This window comes from Myotis nattereri (assembly GCF_964212035.1).
Source record: "Myotis nattereri genome assembly, chromosome: 3".
Taxonomy (NCBI): domain Eukaryota; kingdom Metazoa; phylum Chordata; class Mammalia; order Chiroptera; family Vespertilionidae; genus Myotis; species Myotis nattereri.
Window position 1 is genome coordinate 55,022,468 of NC_138077.1, and position 22,453 is coordinate 55,044,920.

A 22,453-nucleotide genomic window follows, 5' to 3' on the forward strand; every position below is an offset into this window, starting at 1 on the left:
GACTGTCCTGTGCAAACTGGATCACATGGTTGAAGAAATAACATTTGAGCTGAGACCCAAATAATAAGAAATCTGCAGTGGAGTCACCTTGGGGGGCCAGTGTTAGAGAGATGCCAAGTTGGATAGTAGTTAAGTGGGCAAGGTTCGGGGGGAACATGAGAATCAGGAAATGAAATAAAGGAAAGACAAGGTCTAGGACAAGGAAAGTAAAGTATATTATAGGGATTGGAAAGGGAGGGGTGGTGAGCTGGTGGGTTTTAAAGGAGAACATGGAAAAGGTTGTAAGTTGGGGCTATAGAATAGTCACGAGTTGTTTTTTGTCATTCAGCCAATGCTTATTGCATGTTTGTGTTGTGCCAGGCATTGAAGGCATTGGGATATAGCAATGAACAAAAGAGAAAACAGGTTAAAGCAGTGGTTCTCAACCTTCCTAATGCCGCGACCCTTTAATACAGTTCCTCATGTTGTGGTGACCCCCAACCATAAAATTATTTTCATTGCTACTTCATAACTGTAATTTTGCTACTGTTATGAATCGTAATGTAAATATCTGATGTGCAGGATGTATTTTCATTGTTACAAATTGAACATAATTAAAGCATAGTGATTAATCACAAAAACAATATGTAATTATATATGTGTTTTCCAATGGTCTTAGGCGACCCCTGTGAAAGGGTCGTTTGACCTCCAAAGGGGTCTCGACCCACAGGTTGAGAACCGCTGGGTTAAAGTGTTGCCATGGCAGCTGTTATGCAACTCCAGGGGACACTGTTCACACTGTGCTTTAAAAAAAAAGGTCTTTCATTCTAGTGGATAGCTAAGAAACAAACAACTAAGATGAGTTCAGATAGTGGTGTGTTAAGGGAAATAAAATAGGGTGGTATGAAGCAATTATGTAAGGGCTTTAAAAATTTTTTTATTTTTCACCTTAATGTATTTTTTATTATATTTGACATACAATATTATATTAGTTTCAGGTATACAACACAGTGATTCAACATTTATATACCTTACAAAGTGATTACCACAGTAAGTCTAGTATCACTGTCAATTATTACAGTAGTATTACATAGTTATTACAGTATTATTCACTTTATTCCTATGTTGTATATTATGTCCCATGACTTATTTTATATTTGGAAGTTTGTAATTCTTTAAGGGCTTTTTTTCTGATAAGATGGATGGTATCTATCAGATTTGTTATAGTCCAGGTAGTTTGCATAGAGATCTAGCTTTGGGGAGAAATTTCTGGTTTGGTGACATTTAACAACAAAAAAATTCTATAATAATAAAAGCATAATATGCTAATTAGACTGGACGTCCTACTGGACAACCTTCCAGACAAAGCCGGGGTTGCGAGGGAAGCCTGGGTCCCAGGTGCCAGAGATAAGCCGGCAGCCGGGGGAATGAAGGCCTTCTCTTGCATGAATTTCGCGCATTGGGCCTCTAGTGTATATATGATATATTGATTTCAGAGAGGAAGGGAGGAGAGAGAGATGAAAGCATCGTTGTTGAGAGAATCATTGATTGTCTGCCTCCTGCATGCCCCTTACTGGGAATTGAGCCTTGACCTCCTGGTCCATCATTGAGCCAAACTGGCTAGGCTAGTTTAGTGACATTTTAGGCAACTTTTTTTTTTTAATCTTGTGAAATGATGAGCAGATTGAGCTGGATGTGACCTGACAGAGTTTGGTAAGCAAAGGTTAATAGGATGGTGATGGTTTACATTTGTTATGACTTCCAAATTGGTAAGTTGATGGTATTAAAAGTAAAAATTAAATTGGTAATATTAAGAAGTATGAGATTCAGGAAAAGGTACAAAGGTACAAATGAAAATTTTCTTCTTTACTGATGGCCTTTTATTTGTTTTGATCATCTTCATCTGAGGATAATTTCTCCATTGATTTTTTTAGAGAGTCAAAGGAAGGGGGATGGGGGAGGGGTGAGAGAGAGAGGGAGAGGGAGGGAAGGGGAGAGAGAGAGAGAAAGGAGAAATATTGATGTGACAGAGACACATTGACTGGTTGCCTCCTATGTGCTCCCAGACTAGGGCTGAGGATCGAACCCTCAATCCTTTTGTGTGCGGGCTCTAACCACCTAGAGTGCTGGCTAGGGCTTTACTGATGGTTTTATGTAATTTCATATTCATTAATAAAGTCACATTTGTATGTGACTATGATGTCATTAACACTTTGTTATTTAGTGATTTTAATTAGCTTAAAGAACACGAAAGAGTAACATATGCCTTAAATTAAAAGTGCTTTTATTTGTGAGGACTTTCACATTTGCTATTAGCTGGTATGTCCTAGAGATGTAAGAAAGATCAAGAATTGGTGAAATATTGATTTTAGAAATAAGAGAGTTCCCTGAAATCAGTGACAAATTGAGCTTCTTTAGATATTCTTGATAGCCTTTTGAATTTCTTTTGGTCTGAAGTTCTGGGAGGCTGAATAGCATATTTGTTACATTTAAAATTTTTTCTTAGCCATGTAATCTCGGGAGCCCTAGTATTTTTGTTTTCTTTGTTTGATTATTTTGGGAATATTTGTAATTATGGGTTGGAAGTTGGACTAATGTAAAATTTTTAAACTGATTAGGATTTTTTTTTTTAATATATTTTATTGATTTTTTACAGAGAGGAAGAGAAAGAGATAGAGAGTTAGAAACATCGATCAGCTGCCTCCTGCACATCCCCCACTGGGGAAGTGCTCACAACCCAGGTACATGCTCTTGACCGGAATCGAACCCGGGACCTTTCAGTCCGCAAGCCAATGCTCTATCCACTGAGCCAAACCGGTTTCGGCACTGATTAGGATTTTAAAACCCAAACCACATTATGAAATTGATTCCTGTTTGAGCTATGTTTTATTAGGCCCTATATTTTCTGTGCTTGGTCAGAAAAGGTATTTGGTGTTTTGTTTCTTAAAATGAGAATTTAGGATAGGATTTGGATATATTAAGTATAAATTGATACAATGAAATTATTACTTAATGTTGATTCCTCTGCTCCTCTTTTGAAAGCAATTATCTGGAAATAAGGAAAGTGTTGTCTTGTAACATTTTCTGCCAGCTCGTAATTTGATGTCATTTAGCTTGTTTCATTTTACTTAAGTACAGGCATTTCCAAATTTCTTTATTAACTAATGTATATTTGGTTTGGATTCCACCTGAGAACTACCCTAAGTAATGCACAGGCTTCAAAGCAGTCATTTTATTTAGTTTAAATAAACAGATTATTGTTTTTCTTGATTTGGAGAAAAGTCGACTACTTTTGTTATATGATCTATTCTGAGTTATAGTAATGCAGAGCTATATGACTGTTAGTGTGTTGGTGTTTACAGTTGTTTTACTTCGATGCCATCAAATGCCATGTATTCAGCTTAATTTACAGCATTATTTTTCTCCTGTTTTAAAAAATAACTGCTAAGGTTTTTTTTTTAGATATGTTGAATGTGTTTGACACATATGATATGAAGAAAACTATACTTAAGCATCTTAATTCTAAAGAGAAAATAAAAACTGTTTGGATTTATACCCTGAAATGTAATTATATTAAGTGAATAAATTATTTTTTCCAGGCAGACTCCAGGTTAAAAGCGCTTAATGCAACATTCAGAGTGAAAAACCCAGACAAGTAAGGTTTTGTTTTAATAACAGTTACAATGTTGTTTTGAATGGTGCCTATCAATCTATTTAATTTTTCATTTCTGAATGTATGCACTTCATTTACTAAATATTTTAAATAGTAATTCACATTTAGTGAAATCCTTTTACAGTCAAAAATTGATTTTAAAATTTGCTAACTTTATTGGGTTTAAGGTTGTAACTGTCTGAAGTTTTAGAAAATTAAACCACTGCTTTTTCCTAGAATAATTTTTTAAATGTTGTGGAAGTTACCAGAAAAATGAGAAAAACAATTTTAATTTCATGTAAAGTAGTTTTTCTTATACGACTTTGCTTGACAAATATGTACAAAGGTCAAGAGAAGAACATTATATATTACATGCATATTTTGAAAATAAACTTTCTACTTTGCATACCATGAAAATTTGATAGACAAATGCATACAAACATATAATGTCATAGAGATGTATTAGTTACTTGACTTCATTAATGTCAGTTTGGTGTTTGTGGGAGCATTTCTGTGTTGAAGGAAGCCAGTGTATAAGTTTGTTCTTTTTTTTTTTTTTTTTTTTTTTTTTTTTTTTTTTAAATATATTTTATTGATTTTTTACAGAGAGGAAGGGAGAGAGATAGAGAGTTAGAAACATCGATGAGAGAGAAACATCGATCAGCTGCCTCCTGCACATCTCCCACCAGGGATGTGCCCGCAACCAAGGTACATGCCCTTGACCGGAATCGAACCCGGGACCCTTCAGTCCGCAGGCCGATGCTCTATCCACTGAGCCAAACCGGTTTCGGCAAGTTTGTTCTTTTTAATCCTCACCCCAGGACATGCTTATTGATATTGAGGGGAAGCCTGTGAGGGAGAGAGAGAACATCAGTATGACAGAGAAACATCTATGGGTTGCCTTCTCTTACATGCCCAGACTAGGAATTGAACTTGCAACCTGGGTATGTACCCTGATAAGCAATCGAACCCAAAACTTTTCTGTGTACAGGATGCCGCTCTAACCAACTGAGCCACACCAGCCAGGGCTGAGCCAGTGTATTTAGAAATAACTTTTCTTAGGATAATACCTAGGTATTTCTTAAGATTTTGATTTTGCTCATTCTCTGAAGTTGGTGGATAAGTTAGGCTCTTCATTATATGGACTTTCACCTGGTATTTGGTTCAGCTGAATTTTTTATTTAAAGATTTGCTTATACAGATGAGGCTTTTCCATTTTTGGCAATTAAGATGATACGGTCTGTTGGAATTTCTCTAGTTAGGCTAAATTTAGCATTAATTTCTATATAATGTAAATATTTGTAGCAGACAAAGGCCAAGTTTGCATTGTTGGATAGCCTATTATGCCTGACTTTATAAACCATAATACATTAACATGATGCCTTTGGTTTTTAAGATAAATTTTGAATATAAAATATAAGTAAATATATATATTTTTATAAATAAATATTTTAAAGTTTTGTTAATTTGGAAATTGTGATGGTAACCATTGAGATGTTTTTTAAAATAAAAAAAATGTTTTTATTGATTTTTTTTTTTTTTTTTTTTTTTTAGAGAGAGAGAGGGAGTGAAGCATCGATTGGCTGCCTCCTGACTCCTGTCTCCGTACTGGGGATCAAACCCGCCACCCAGGCAACCTTTTGGTGTAAGGGTTGGCACCACCCAATAAGCCACATTGGCCAGGGCAAGGTGTTTGTTTTTGTTTGTTTTTAATCGACTTTATATCTTAGTTTTAGGTTCACAAAAAATTTGAGCAAAAATTACAGAGTTCCCACATACCCTCTGCCCCTACACATGAACACTATCCCTACATATGATATGGGTTTTGACACATGTAGGTACTATTATAGTATAATACAAAGTATTTTCACTGTCCTACAAGTCCTCTTTGCCCTGCCTGTTTATCCCTTCATCCCTACAGCACTGGCAGCCACTGAGCTTTTTACTGTCTCCATAGTTTTATGTTTTTCTAGAATGTCATAATATATGGTATGCAGCCTTTTGAGATTGACTTGTTTCACTTTGTAATGTGCATTTAAGGTTCCACCAAAGTTTTTTTAAGGGTTAAAAATGACATCCATGGTATATAAGAGATATTCTCTAGATTAAGAACTAAAATTATGTCACCCTCTAAAAAGAGCTTTGGAGCCCTAGCCTGTTTGGCTCAGTGGATAGAGTATTGGCCTACGGACTGAAGGGTCCTGAGTTCAATTCCGGTCAAGGGCATGTAATTTGGTTGCAGGCTCCTCCTCAGCCTGATCGATGTGTTTCTCTCACATCGATATTTCTCCCTGTCTTTCCCTCTCTTTTCCACTCTCCCTAATAGTCAATGGAAAAATATCCTCGGGTAAGGATTAAAAAAAAATAAAAAATAAAAAAATAAAAAGAGCTTTGGAAAAATTTATAAGCAAAATTTATGACAGTGATGGATGTACATTCACTAGAGGAGCATGTAGATAAGACTTTTTAAATTAATATTTTAATATTAACATTTTTTCAATTGAATGTTTTCCAACTTAATGAAAAAATATTTTGCAAATTGAATGTTTGCCTTCCCTTTTTGACCTCACTTGGGTTTTCTAGATTGCTAATTTTTGTTGTTACTCCTCTCCAAGGTTATTTTTTCCATTGATTTTTAGAGAGTGGGAGGGAGGGGGAAGAAGGGAGAGGGAGGAAGAGAAACATTGATGTGAGAGAGACACATCGATAGGTTGCCTCCCGCAACCTCCAACTGGGCTGGGGATCGAATCTTCAACCCAGGTGTGTGCCCTTGACTAGGAATTGAACCCATGACCTTTTGGTTTGGGGGCTGACACACTAACCACTCCAGCCAGGGCTAGATTGCTAATTTTTTTTTTTAATATATTTTATTGATTTTTTTACAGAGAGGAAGGGAGAGGGATAGCGAGTTAGAAACATCGATGAGAGAGAAACATCGATTCAGTTGCCTCTTGCACGCCCCCTACTGGGGATGTGCCCGCAACCCAGGTACATGCCCTTGACCGGAATCGAACCTGGGACCCTTGAGTCCGCAGGCCGACGCTCTATCCGCTGAGCCAAACCGGCTAGGGCAAGATTGCTAAATTTTATTTAATATCCATATTATATACAGTCGCATGCCACTTAACATTTTGGTTAACAACAGACTACATATATGATGGTGGTCCCATAAGAATATAATGGAGCTAAAAATTTCTGTTGCCTTGTGATGTAGCCATCTCAAATGTCATAAGAAAATGCATTACTTACCTGTATGTGGTGATTCTGGGGTAAACCAACTTACTGCGTTGTCCATTGTATAGAAGTACAATATAAGAAATGATGTACAGTACAAAATTCTTGATGATGATGAACAAATATGTTACTGGTTTATATATTTATATAGTATACTTATCATTTTTTTAGGGTGTGTTCTTTCTATGTTAAAACAGTTTGCTGTAAAACTGTCATGTTACACTGACAGCAGTCTAATACACCTTATGTTTATAACATCTTTTTTTAAATTTTTTATTAATTAAATCTTTATTGTTCAGATTATTACATTTGTTCCTCTTTTTTCCCCCCATAACTCCCCTCCACCCAGTTCCCACCCCACCCTCCTCCCTCACTCCCAATCCACTGTCCTCATCCATAGGTGCACGATTTTTGTCCAGTCTCTTCCCGCATCCCCCTCACCCCTTTCCCCCCCAAGAATAGCCAGTCCACTCCCTTTCTATGCCCCTGATTCTATTATATTCACCAGTTCATTCTGTTCATCAGATTATTCACTTGATTTTCAGATTCACTTGTTGATAGATGCATATTTGTTGTTCATAATTTGTATCTTTACCTTTTTCTTCTTCTTCCTCTTCTTAAAGGATACCTTTCAGCATTTCATATAATACTGGTTTGGTAGTGATGAACTCCTTTAGCTTTTCCTTATCTGAGAAGCTCTTTATCTGACCTTCAATTCTGAATGATAGCTTTGCTGGATAAAGTAATCTTGGTTGTAGGTTCTTGGCATTCATCACTTCGAATATTTCTTGCCACTCCCTTCTGGCCTGCAAAGTTTCTGTTGAGAAATCAGCTGACAGTCGTATGGGTACTCCCTTGTAGGAAACTGACTTTCTTTCTCTTGCTGCTTTTAAGATTCTCTCTTTGTCTTTTGCTCTTGGCATTTTAATTATGATGTGTCTTGGTGTGGTCCTCTTTGGATTCCTTTTGTTTGGGGTTCTCTGCGCTTCCTGGACTTGGAAGTCTATTTCTTTCACCAGGTAGGGAAAGTTTTCTGTCATTATTTATTCAAACAGGTTTTCAATATCTTGCTCTCTCTCTTCTTCTGGCACCCCTATAATTCTGATGTTGGTACGCTTGAAGCTGTCCCAGAGGCTCCTTACACTATCTTCGTATTTTCGGATTCTTTTTTCATTTTGCTTTTCCGGTTGGGTGTTTTTTGCTTCTTCGTATTTCAAATCGTTGACTTGATTCTTGGGATCCTCTAGTCTGCTGTTGGGAGTCTGCATAATATTCTTTATTTCAGTCAGTGTATGCTTAATTTCTAGTTGGTCCTTTATCACAACCTCGAGGGTCTCATTAGATTTCTTGTAGATCTCATTAAGTTTATCGGCAGTTTCTAGAAAGTTCTTGGAAAACCTTAAAAGTGTGGTTTTGAACTCTATATCCAGTAGTTTGCTTTCCTCCATTTTAGTCATATGTGTCCTTTTTCTTTGTTTCTGCATTTTTTATGCTTTCCTGTGTTGATAAAGTGGTTTTCTGTGCTGAGTGTCCTCTAGGGCCCAGTGGTTCAAGCCTCCCCAATTACCTGAGGAGGACACTCTTGGTGCACCCCTTTGTGGGCTTTGTGCACAGTCTTGTTGTAGTTAAGCCTTGATTGTTGTAGTTATCAATGGGAGGAATTAACCTCCAGGCCAATTGGCTGTGAGAATCAGCTGTGTCTGCCGTGGGAGAACTTCTGTGCTGGAGACACCCCTCTGGGTCAAGATTTGCTTCAATGGGGCTTTGGTGCTCACTGAGTCTGCCCCCTGAGTGTGTCCTTTATGGTTCCACGGAGCTGCAAACTGGATGGTCCCACTCTGACCTCTGGGTTTCCTGGCTCCTGGATCTCTAGGGAGGTGCTAATCTAGCCTTTGCCTGAGGCTATCCAGCAAAAGCCTCCCTGCAGGGCTTGGGCAGGCCAGATCCCACGGGATCAACAGGGCGGGGTTAGCAATTATGGCTGCTCTCAGTCCAGCCCTCAGAGGCTCTGCTTCTCAGTGTCCCGGTAATCGCTGCAAGCCCCTTGGAGAGAAAGTTGCCCTTGAGTTCTTACCGCTGCCAGACAGTCCCGCTTCTCCCATATGAGTCTGGGTCCCTAGAGACTCGCCCTGAACTGGAGCTCAGAGCCTGAGACTCCCTCCCGATTGAAAACGACAACCGCGCCCTCAGCCGCCAGCCTGCTCCGCATGCACCTCTGCACCTTACTGTTTTACTTCCGCACTGTGCCTCCTCTGAGTCTCGGTATGCTTTTCTCTTTCCTTCTAGTTGTAGAATTTCCACTCAGCCAGCCTTCCTGTGGTTCTGGATGATGTCCGTGTCATCTTTTAGTTGTATTTTTGAAGTGGTTGTTTGAGGCAGTAAACTCCAGAGTTTACCTATGCCGCCATCTTGGTTTCTCGAAAAATACAACATCTCTTGATTGCATCATTTTCTCTTGCGCTTGATTTAATCTCATATCATTTTGTACAGTCACATGCTGTACAGGCTTGTAGCTTAAGAGCAGTGTGTTATACTTGCGATGTACAACTGGAGTGCCACACATTTTTAAAACATGCACTACCTGACTATTTAGTCAGGGGCATGGACCTTTTTTCCCTTCGATTGTCAAATAAAAAAATGACAACAGCCAACACAACAATAACTATCAAGTGTGAATGAAAAAAAATTATACCTGTCTCTTTTTTTGTCAGATCGACAAAAATATATTTTTTGTTGTAACACAGAATTTTAGTAATTAGTTTATGTGTGCCATAAGTTGAAAAAGGTGGAAAATCTCTGGGCTATACCACTAAGATTTATGTAAATGCACTCTATGACGTTCACACAATGATAAAATTGCCTAACAAGAGATTTCTCAGAACATATTTCTGTTAAGTGGCACATGACTGTATAGAATTTTAAATGTGATCTGACGATAAACATAACCAAGGCAGTTTTTTACTTCTGAGTTCTTGTTAAAGTGTGTAATTAATGTGTAATTAGTAATAGAATTTGTTTGCCTTAAGTTCTAGATAAGAAAATTGTCTACATCAGTCATTATTATAACAAATTCTTAATATATAGAATATTTGTTCTATATATAGCTAGACCAATAGATTAATTATTTTTCATGCCATTACTAAAATAGTGTACATCACTAAAATACTTTTATTTTATCTTTTCTTAAAATCTAGAAAACCAGAAATATTATTTCAGAGGGATTATCAAAATGATACTTGGTTCATGCATATTTATCTTTCTTAAAACTAGACTGTTTAGAACAGTGAAGAGGAAGATCTTGGTTGGGTCTTCTACTTTTATGTGGCAATATTTGGACAATATTTAGTATGTAGACTGAGTGATTAGTAGGATGTGTGGGATGGAACATGGCAAGGAAAATACAGATAACACCCAGGTTTCCATCTTTAAAATGCTATGGAACATAGGAAGAGAGATTGGGGGGAGGGGGATAAGTTGAGCTTTGGATATGAGCAAGTACAAATGTCTGCTAGTCAGTTGGCTTTATAGATCTGGCATTTAGGGGAGAGAGAGTTGGGCTAGAGGTAGACATTTGGAATTCAGCAGCATGTGATCATAATTGTGAAGCTTTGTGAGTGATGAGTCCCGTAGAGTGTGTAGAATGACTGATTGATTGTAAGATGCCTGAGGATCTAGGACTGAACCCTAAAGAAGCCAACTCTTTTTTTTGAAAAGGCAAACACATTAGCTTTAATACAGCCAGTACATAATAGAAATTAAAAGAGTTATTTTTGGGAAAGCTAATGTAAATAAAAAAATTGACTAAAATATCCTCACAAAGTCCTGTCATCAACATTTTTTGTTTAGTATGTGGCAGAATATAAATACATAACAATATGTCTTTTCTTATTGCTGGTAGTCTTTTGTGTAACTCAAATTTGTAGCTAACATTTTATATAACAAAAGAAACAGATTTGTAAATTATCAGAAAAGAAACAGGGATATAGGAAAATAATACATTTTAATTAAATTATAGAGGACAGTTACAATGAAAATCCATCACTTTCCTTTCTAAGTTTGTTTTACAAAATAAAATCAACCTGTATTATGCTGTGACCTGCTAAGAGGGCATAAATACTGTGGCCCTTTCAAATGACAATGGGCAAAGACAAAATGTTATCTTGATGTCACAGCTTGTTCTTAGTTTTTAACTGGAGTTGAGCTTCCTTTCTAGTCTTCTTTAAGTGGTGATAGTTTGGCAAGATTTTCATCAGAAAACCCAGCTGTACTGTCTGGGGCTGCAGTTGCTCAGTCTGCACCCACGAAGGCAATCTACACCATAGATCACTGTATTCTCAGGGATGCCTTCAAATGTATTTAGGTTGCAACAAGCCCCAGTGATGTAACTACTTGTCAATATTATGCTTCTGCCTACGTATGCTTTTGATTCAATAACATTATTATCTCCCATTTTCATGGCTTGGGAATAACAGCCAACTTCAAACACGTTATTGGTGCCAGTGATCATAGGCTTCGGTTCCACATCTTCAGTGTCAGGGCTGATATTATCAGGGTGAGCATTTATGATCAGCGCCTGTTCTTCTATTAGGTTACCTTCACCAATCACTGTGGGTCTGGCCTCCGCAATGATTCGTGCTTTAGGGTGGATCACTGTCCTAGGTCCTGTAGTTACATTGCCCCTGATTTCACTTTCTATACACACAATTGCTCCAGGAGCAATCTTCACACATTGGCGATCAGAACAGGTTCCATCTCTGCAAAGCAGAAGCTACCTCTTTAAGGGCATTTTCCAAAGTGTAATCTGAGAATTCTGAATCCTGTGGGCAAGCTTTTATAAATTCAGGTTCCTGAATCCCCCATAACCTCTGTGTACAGTATGGTTATTTACAAGTCTCTCTTGCTCAGAGGCCCTCAATAGTGTTTTTTAGAAACACTTTAGGCATTCTTTGCAAACTAAAGTTGGAGTGTAAGAGATGGGTGAAGGAAGTGAGTACCCAAGGAGACTTTAGGAGTAACCAGAAAGTAAAAGGAAAATCATGAGGAGATGACACGGATGTCAAGGGAACAAGTTTTTGAGGAGGGTGAGGTCACCTGTTACATAGCTGGAAGGGTCAAGTAAGATGAGCACTAAAGTGTATCAGTGGATTTTAGTAACATGAAATAGTAGGTGACTTGCTCATAACCAAAGCTCAACGTGGGAGTTAGGGGCACCAATGTGGGAGTTAGGGGCTGAGCAGTGAACAGAAAGGGAAGAAGTAGTTATTGCTAGAAAAATAATGCCTTATAAAAATGTGGCTGTGAAAGGAGTGGGTATTGAGAAGGTGTTAACAGTTGAGAGTGTTATCAGGGGAGTGTGTGTGTGTGTGTGTGTGTGTGTGTGTGTGTGTGTATGCATGTATCTAGGAGAGACCATAAATTTATTGACATATTAATGAGAAGGAGCTTGTAGAGAGAGGAAGTTAGAAAACAGGAAAATGGAGTCTAGCTGGGATAGAATCTAAAGTATTGGATGGGAAGAAGGATCCTAGAGGGAAGGAAGAAATGATGTGATATTGGGATGTTTCTAAGTTTCCTAGTAGGAGGTGGAGGTGGAGGTGGAGGTGGAGATAGTTCCTATCTGATGGCTTCTGTTTAATCTGTGAAGCTTGACTAGAGAGTGACAGGTGGTGGTATCAGAAGTTTCAAGTATTGGAGAGTGGCAGTTATTAGATTAGGAAAACCGATTACTGAGCAGCATTACCTTGAGGTTAGAGACCATGAGTTTATTTCTATACCATATGATTTTTTTATTGCTTTTTAGAGAGAGAGAGAGAGATTTGATTTGTTGTTCATGCTCTCATTGGCTCATTCTCTTTTATTTTAACTTTTACTGATTTCAGAGAGGAAGGGAGAGGGAGAGGGAGATAGAAACATCAATGATGAGATAGAATCATTGGTTGGCTGCTTCCTGCATGGCCCCTACTGGGGATCAAGCTCGCAACCCAAGCATGTGCCCTTGACTGGAATTGAACCCTGGTCCTTCCAGTCCGCAGTCCAATGCTCTATCCACTGAGCCAAACCAGCTAGGGCATCATTGGCTGATTCTTGTATATACCCTGACCAGAGATCAAACCTGCAACCTTGGTGTATGGAGACAATGCTCTAACTCACTGAACTATTGGTTAGGGCCCATAAGGTATTTTTAACCCCTTAAATTTTTTCCTGTTTTTTGTTTTCAAGTAATTTTTTTGTAATATATTTTATTGATTTCTAACAGAGAGGAAGGGAGAGGGATAGAGAGTTAGAAACATCAATGAGAGAGAAAAATCGACCAGCCGCCTCCTGCACACCCCCTACTGGGGATGTGCCCGCAACCAAGGTACATGCCCTTGACCGGAATCGAACCTGGGACCTTTCAGTCCGCAGGCCAATGTTCTATCCACTGAGCCAAACCGGTTAGGGCGTTTTCAAGTAATTTTATCTCTGTCTCAGTTCCTATCACTTCTTCGCCTTTTGGCTAAGATCAAGTATAGTTAATCTATCTCAGTCCCCCACACAGTACAAATTATGAAATATGACATCTTTTCTTGGCTTTAAAAATATCAAAAGAAAGTATGGTGTTTATTTTAGAACTAGAGGCCCGGTGCACAAAAATTTGTGCACTCGGGAGGGTCCCTCAGCCCGCCCTGTGCCCTCTTGTAGTCTGGGACCCCTCGGGGAATGACCACCTGCTGGCTTAGGCCCGCTCCCCGGGGGGGATTGGGCCTAAGCTGGCAGTCAGACATCCCTCTGGCAACCCGGGAGCCCTCGGGGGATGTCCACTTGCCAGTGGGGAGCAGGCCTAGCTGCAGTCGAACATCCTTAGTGCTGCTGAGGAGGTGGGAGAGGCTCCCACCACCACCGCTGTACTGGCAGCCATCAGCCTGGCTTGTGGCTGAGCAGAGCTCCCCCTGTGGGAGCACACTGACCACCAGGGTGCAGCTCCTACATTGAGCGCCTGCCCCCTGGTGGTCAGTGTGTGTCATAGTGACCAGTGATTCCCAGTCGCTCTGCTGTTAGGGTCAATTTGCATAATACCCTTTCATTATATAGGATTTTTAAAAATTTGTATTGGTGTATAAATGTTCAAGACCTATAACATATGGTTAAATAGAATCAGTTTTATTATTCTCAAGAACTACAGTTGACCCTTCAACAATGTTGGAGTTAGTAGCGCCCACTGCTCCCCGCACAATCAGAAATCCACATGTAACTTTTGACTCCTCAAAAACTTAATTACTAATAGCCTACTATTGACCCGAAGCTTCACCAATAACATAAACAGTCATTTAACCCATATTTTGTATGTTATATGTAATACATACTTTATTCTTACAATAAAGTAAGCTAGATAGAAGAAAATACTAAGAAAATCATAAGGAAGAGAAAACACATTTATAGCATTAATTGGGAAAAAAAATTCATGTGTTGTTCAAGGGTCAGCTGTACTGGTTTGTCTTTCAATTTTTTATGTGTTTTCATGAGAAAAATTGTTTTATTCATTTCTTGCTTCAGGAGATTTACTGAACTGAAGCACTACAGTGATGAACTACAGTCAGTCATCTCACATCTTCTTCGAGTCAGAGCTGTAAGTAGTCCCCCAGAATTTTTTGGCACACTTCTGTAAGAAAGTGCTTCTCATGTAATCATTATGTTGTTAAGTAATGATAGTATTTATAATGAATAACTGATTTTTACATTCAAATTTGGTGTGCTTATCAAAAACTGCATTTTTAAGAAATGCAAAATGTTTTCTGGCATAAACAACTTGAAGAATTTTAGCCCATTTTCTCTGTATTTTGTATATGGTTGTTTTGACATCTTGTGAAAAAATGTGTTTCAGTGTTGGACACAAATAAGTGGGATTTTATGTCTACATATAATATCTGGTTTTTCAAGTTTTTTTTTTTTAAGGTTGTGAAATAGTTTATATATGTTAGGCCAGCGATTTTTAACCAGTGTTGTACAAAATTTTTTAAAAATATGTTTTATTGATTTTAGAGAGAAACATTAGTTGGCTGTCTCCTGCACATCCCCTATGGAGTCAGAGTCTGCAACCCGGGCATGCAACCCGATGGGGAATCAAACCAGCAGTCTTTTGGTGCATGGCATAACACTCAACCCACTGAGCCATACCAGCTGGGCCCCCATGAATTTTTAAAACATGCAATACCTGACTATTTAGTCAGGGACACTGACCTCTTTTCCTTTAGATTGTGAAATAAAACAATGACAACTGTTAACACAACAATAGCCATCTGGTGTGAATGAATCAAAATTATACCTATTTTTTTGTCAGATTGGCAAAACATACATTTTTGAGTGTGCTACAGAAATTTAGTAACTATCTTATGTGTGCCAGGAGATGAAAAAGGTTGAAAATTGGTCTGTTAGACCATCTAGTGACTGTGCTGTTAAATTCTGCTAAACAAACTTATTTGAGGTAATTGATGGTTTGCCATGACAAAGGTAACTAGAAATCAAGGAATAATCATTATATTTAGCTGTATAATTTGGCTTGTAACAGACATGGAGAAAAATACTTTTGGGTAAATTAACCCTTTGAGTGCCAACCAATATGCTAGGAACTATGCTAAAATTGCCAAGGCATTTTTACTGATTTTACAGCAGTTTAGGAAAAAAATTATGAATCGCAAGTAAATTAAGTTACATATTCAAAAACTTAAGGAAACCTTTACTACATTGACATATTTAGCAATATCATCATCACTAATAAAAGCAGACTTAGAACTGGACGCCATTTCGAAACTTTGGTAGAGCTCCTGGCACTTTTGGCAAAAGACAGGAGGAGCGCAGTCGCGCACCCCGGCACTCAAGGGGTTAATGTAGCTGGGAAATTATGTCATCCACTCTGTTCCTTTGGGCTAACCTAGAGGAAACTTAGAACTTGCCTTAATGGCTTTGGAAGATGCTAAGTTACCAGGTCTAGGATCACATCTGATACTGATTGGAATCTTCTTGAAATGTATTATCTAGGATTTGTTTTAATACAAGAGTCTACTGGTAAAGGATGGAGAGTAGGGGAAGTTTTGGTGAAACTAGATTGGCCATATAATTGTTGAAGGTGAGTGTTAGGAAATGAAAGAATATTCTATTCTCTATTTTTTGTATGTTTGAAGATTCTATAATAAATTTAATAAATAGTATACGGGGACAAATCCTTCTGAAGATTCTCATATTGGCCCAACCTTCTTTTTAACCATTCAGAGTACCTTTGGACTCCTTAAATAAATTGTAAGATACTTTTTAGGAAAAGAAATGGTACTTGTCCTGGCCGGTGTGCTCAATGGTTAGAGTGTCACCCAATGCATTGATTCCTAGTCAAGGGCACATACCTTGATTGCAGGTTCAATCCCTAGCCCCAGTTGGGGCATGTGTGGGAGGCAACCAATCAAGGAATCTCTCTCACATCAATGTTTCTCTCTTTATCTCTCTCTCTCTCTTCCCCCACCATTGCCTTCATCCCTCCTACTCTCTAAAACAATCAATAGAAAAAATATCCTTGGGTGAGAATTAACCTCCCTAAGAAGAGAAAAAAGAAATGGTGCCTGTGAGAATTATTAGGCTAGAGTCAAGAACTGGGTATTGGAAAGGACTCTGGATTAATGAGATTAAATTTCTAGTTCTTTAGTTGCTCTCAGATTACCCAAGCATATTAGGCAGAAGTTGTTATGGAAAGTACAAGTGGGGGACAGAGAAAATCCAGAAGAATGGAAGAACAGTTTATACTGCTTTGACTTTTGTGCCAGAAAACTTGGAGAATCTACTTAAATTAGAAGTCTGGCTGATTATAAAGGCCTTTAACTCAAGGGAAGGGGGACAATGTAGAGACCATCATTTAGCAGGAAGCTAAACAGTTCTGGGAGTCTCTGGTAGGCAGAGGTAGGTACACTATTAAGCAGGCACACGACTAACCCCAGGTATTGAAAGGTTCTTTCACACCCAGAAGAAACTAAGAGACAAAGCAGAAAAACCAGCCAGAATCAGATTTAGCAGAAATCTCAGAGAAGAGTGGTGAATTGAATAAATTGTAACAGTTAAACACTCAGAAAATTCATGAAGCACAGGGAATACATGTAAGTGAGATCTAAAGGAGGGAGAAATGATTGCCATTGTGAGTGTGCTGCAAATCATTTAGCCTAAAGGAAAGTATGGATGAATTATTTTATAAAACAAGTCAGAAAATTGTCACAAGGTAAGATGTGAGAGTAATTATATTTGGATTTCTGCTAATATTTTAAAATATATTTAAAAGTGTGATGAATATTTAATAACCTTTAAAGATTATAACAAAATTTAATTATGTTAAGAAAATTTTTAAGGGTTCCACGTAACTGTCCTTATATTCTTCTATATTCTTTCTATACTCCACTTTCATCCTCCAACTATTCTCAACCATCCCAAACTTTTTTCTGCCCTAGGAGTTGTATTTGTTCTTCCCGTGCCTGTACTATTATTCTAAAGATCCTCTCTCACCTGTGCTCTCTTGTCATTTATCCTTGTCTCAAATGCCTCCCCAGAGAAATCTTTCCTGGGTATATTATACAAAATAATTTTCTTTTTTTGTTGTTAATCCTCACCTGAGGATATTTTTCCATTGAATTTTAGAGAGAGTGCAAGAGAGGGGGAGAGACAGAGAAACACTGATTTGAGAGAGACACATTGTTTGGTTGCCTCCCACTTACGCCCTGACTGGGCTGGGGATTGAACCTGCAACCGAGGCACGTGCCCTTGACCGGAATTGATCCCGGGACCCTTCAGTTTGAGGACTGATGCTCTATCCACTGAGCCAAACCATCTAGGGCTTCTTTTTTTTTAATCCTCACTCGAGGATATTTTTTTCATTTATTTTTTTCTTCTTCATTTTTTAGAGAGAATGGAGGGGAAGAAGGAAGGGAGATGGGGGAGAGAGAAACATCAGTGTGAGACAAATTTGATTGGTTGCCTCCCGCAGGGTCCCCAGTGAGGATCGAGCCCACAACTGAGGTACATGTCCTTCACCAGGAATTGAACCTCTGACCCTTTAATCCGAGAGCCGATGCTCTAACTATTGAGAAACCGGTCAGAGCAAGATGCAATTGTCTATCATTTCCCTGTCATTTTCTGCCATCTCTGTTGTCTTTATAGTGACAGTATTTGACATTGCATTCTGTACCATTTGTTAATTATCTCCCCTACTAGTATATGTGAGCTCTACAAGAGCAGGCACTTAGTTCTCTTCCTGCTAATCCCCTAGAATAATGCCTGACTCATAGTAGGCACTCATTGCAAATTCACTGAATGGATGAATAAATTAATGTATATGCTGACAATTTTATGTTTAAAAAGATCTGGCCCGTCCAGTGTGGCCCAGTGGTTGAGCACCAACCTATGAACCAGGAGGTCACCGTTCAATTCCAGTCAAGGCACATGCCCAGGTTTTGGCTCCATCCTCAGTGGGGACATGTTAAGAGGCAGCCGATCAATGATTCTCATCATTCTATATCTCTCTCCCTCTCCTCTTCCTCTCTGAAATCAATAAAAACATATTTAAAAACAAACAAAAGATCTGAAAAAGCAGTAAGACAAATTGGTTTTTTAATTTAATTATAAACTAATAGAACTGGTAACTAATGTATCTATGACAAGAACCTTTAAAGAAAGTGACCTTGTCATCAAAGTGTTTGTAATATACAAATGAGGGGATTCTGGGTATAGATACTTATCCTTAATTTAATGAAAACAGGCTTCAGAAACTTTATTGACATGAAAGATAGCTTGAACTCTTCAGAGGAAAGGTGGCACTTGATTTGTGAGTCACATTGAAATTAGACTATAAATGAGAGCAATACCCATGAAAAATGCAGACTGCTTTCTGATTAGCTAAAATTCTGATTGTTTTTAAATTGGGAGAAATGCTATTTAGTCATGGACAGTAACAGAAAAGTAAAAATGGAAGGTTAAAATTGAACACCGACAGAGTCTGCAAAGCATGAAGAAAGCACCAGAGAGAGCCTTTTTGTAACATTCAGAGCATGAAGAGGAGATGATGAATTGTTAACACATGTGAAAATAGAATTATTGGGCTGTCTTTTCTGTCAAGGATAATTCTTTCAAAAGTAGAGAATGCAAAAAATAAATTACAGGTAGGTTAAAGTGTTAAATATTTAACCCTTTGCGGTCGTTTGTCTACTCTCAGCCACCAAAGCTTTTTTTACCGTTCCGGTCGTATGTCTGCTCTCAGCCACCACAGCAAGGAACCGTACGAATCTTAACTCTGTTCATTCATGTATCAGTTCATAATTTCTCTGAAAGCTCCTAAGTGTCTAAGCGACCTTGTCACGAACCAAAACGTTACCCCGACAAATCAGAGATATTGAAACTCAATATAAACAAACGTGGTCGTTCCACACTCGCCATGCAAAACACCATGGCGAGTCAGTCGCCTTTTGAGAGTGAAGAAATCGACAAGCTTTGGAGATACGTCGCAGAATTTCAAATAAAGCTTTACAAATTACGTTTAACTGTAATTAGGCATTCTCGCTTGTTAAGATATTTCAAAATAATACTCCAAAATGGCAAAAAGAAAGTTACCGAAAGAAGTGTACTGCGAATCTGAAAGTAACGATGAAGGGTTTTATTTTGGCACCTTGAATACTGACTCTGACGTAGAAAGTGATAACGTTTGTAGTGATTCTACTAGTAGTGACGTAGTTCCAAAAAAGAATTAATAAATCTTGTTTATTCTTCATAATCTTGCATGTTATGTATCACTGCTCTTTCAATGGAAATTAATTCCGACCAGTACGACACCCATGTCCAAATTTAATACGACCGCAAAGGGTTAAGACATCAGAACAACCAGAAAGGGAGCTGGCTTTGGGACTTGTCTCTGTCATTTACCAGGTCCTTCTGGCAAATCCAGTAACTTTTGAGAGTTTGGGGGTTTTTTTGCTAGAAATGTGAATATCTGCCTGGCACATAGTAAGTGCTAAATAAATATTTATTATATGAATGGGTGCCTTATTCATAAAGTTTATGAAACTCAAATGAGGTCATTTGCTTTGTAAACTAAAAGAAAAGGAAAATAATACTATTGATATCTAACATTTATTGACCACTGTATATTAGCCACGGTGTTCAAGCATATTATATTATTCTTACCTAATTCCCACAGCAGCCCTTTGAAGGTGGGTACTGTTATTGTCCCTATTTTATAGATTAGGAAACAGAGGCAAATTAAGTTAAGTAATTTGCCTAATATCACACTATAAATAGATATGTGGAGCCAGAATTTAAACCTTTGTCTGTCTGACTCCAGAACCCATGCTCTTGACCACCTACAAATGATATATTGACAAAGGACATGAATTCAAGTAGATTGTGGGAGAACTGATTTTTATTGAGCCACCTTGCTTATTGCCAGGAATTTTACAGATGCCGTCTTATTTAATCCTCACAAAGTCATATGATGAAGGTTGTTTCCATATTTCTAAGAGAAAGATATAATAGAAAGGCTTGGAGTGGCTTATTGTATTCTCCAAAGTCAAGCCCTAAAGTAAGATGGAGCTGGAATTTGAAGTCACATTTGTCTCCAAATCCTTTATTTCCTACTACCATGTATGCTGCCTCTCTGGGGGAAATCAAATTTAAAAGGGAGGAATGTTAACTTGCAAGTACTCTAAAAATATAAATTATAATTATTGAGATACTATTTAACATTTAATTTGTAGTCATTTATAATGCTGTAATATCCATTGTGAAATATTTAGTGACGATGGCAGTATAAAGTATTGTATACAGCTTCTTTGGGAACCATTTTGGTAGTAGCTATCAAGTTTTAAATCCTATAATCTTTGATTCCTTAGGAGTTAACTCAAAAGAAAAGAAAAACTATGTGTTTTCAGATTTTGAAAATAAGATCATCTAATAGAATGTCATAAAAGTTTGTCCTTTTTTAAAAAAATATATTTTATTGATTTTTTTACAGAGAGGAAGGGAGAGGGATAGAGAGTTAGAAACATCGATGAGAGAGAAACATCAATCAGCTGCCTCCTGCACACTCCCCACTGGGGACGTGCCTGCAACCAAGGTACATGCCCTTGACCGGAATCGAACCTGGGACCCTTGAGTCCGCAGGCCGACGCTCTATCCACTGAGCCAAACCGGCTAGGGCAAAGTTTGTCCTTTTTAATATCTAGTCACCTACTACTTCAGTGAGGTTAGAGAAGACATTCTTATCATAGATACAAATGATTCAGGGCTGGGGAAGATGTTAGGATGAGTTTGTCAGATTTCTTCTGTTGTCATAGAATAGTGATGGCGAACCTATGACACGCATGTCAGAGGTGACACGCGAACTCATTTTTTTGGTTGATTTTTCTTTGTTAAGTGGCATTTAAATATATAAAATAAATATCAAAAATATAAATCTTTGTTTTACTATGGTTGCAAATATAAAAAAATTTCTATATGTGACACGGCACCAGAGTTAAGTTAGGGTTTTTCAAAATGCTGAGATGCCGAGCTCAAAAGGTTTGCCATCGCTGTATAGAATCTGCTCCCTGTCAATTATCAGGTGATCAAGTTTCAAAAGAAAGACTTGGCAAAAATATGAAGTTGAAAAGTAGTCTAAACTAAATCATTGGGTAAACCCCCTTTTTTCTGACACCAATATTCTTTTTTCCTCTTCATTTTATTTTTTTATTTTTTACTTTATTTTGTTTTTTTTTTAACGTATTTTATTGATTTTTTACAGAGAGGAAGGGAGAGAAATAGAGAGTTAGAAACATCGATCAGCTGCCTCCTGCACACTTCCCACTGGGGATGTGCCCGCAACCGAGGTACATGCCCTTGACCGGAATCGAACCCGGTACCTTTCAGTCCGCAAGCCAACGCTCTGTCCACTGAGCCAAACCAGCCATGACCATTTTATTTTTTTTCATCACTACTTGGCACCAATATTCTTGATTACTGCCAACCATTGAATTAATCTAGTTTCAGGTTTTAATAATTTATGTTTTATTTCTCTGCCCATTTTTGTGATTCCTTTTCTTTAGAAATGGCAATTTTTGGTCTACACTTTATAGTTTTTCTTTGCTTCATCTTCGGTCTCACTGATGATCTAGATACAAATCACTCCGTGTTTTGGCTAGAACAATTTGTTTCCATGAATAGTTCATACCAGAAACATTGTTAGTCTAATAATAACTGCTGAGTGTTGATTTGTTGCCTAGTTCATGAGTGAAGTAGTTCCTCATAGGGTTGCTCACCTTTTTGGAGGATGAAATCAAGTATTTATTTAGGTAAGGGATCATAGGTACATTTTTATAATACACATAAGAAAAAAACATTTAAATGAATAAGAGATAAAATGACAGGAGGTGAGAGAATCTAGTATTTATAAATGAGATCATCAGTAATTTTAATAATCCGGAGAAGAAATTCAAACTGGACTTAAAAGTTTGAGATTATGTTCTATATTTTATAGCAAAAATAAAGTATTAGGTTTTTAAAGAAATATACTATTTAATAGTTTTTCCAAATGAATTCGTAACATTTCTAGACACT

At 37.8% G+C, this 22,453-nt stretch overlaps 1 protein-coding gene and 1 pseudogene across 4 annotated transcripts in view; one reads left to right on the top strand and one right to left on the bottom strand.

Annotated features, from left to right (window-relative positions):
• The window catches only part of SNX4 (sorting nexin 4), an 86,479-nt gene that overhangs the window by 26,567 nt on the left and 37,459 nt on the right, over nt 1-22,453 (top strand). For all 3 annotated transcript variants that reach the window (XR_013995632.1, XM_081085390.1, XM_081085389.1), the window contains 2 exons: nt 3,579-3,634; nt 14,399-14,471. Coding sequence is in view for 2 of the 3 variants with exons in the window: in XM_081085390.1 (XP_080941516.1) it covers nt 3,579-3,634; nt 14,399-14,471 (129 nt within the window). In the remaining variant the exon portion in view is untranslated. The remainder of the gene's footprint in view (nt 1-3,578; nt 3,635-14,398; nt 14,472-22,453) is intronic.
• On the bottom strand, nt 11,045-11,473 carry LOC308515012 (dynactin subunit 6-like; annotated as a pseudogene). The gene has a single exon. The product of its transcript is annotated as a dynactin subunit 6-like (transcript).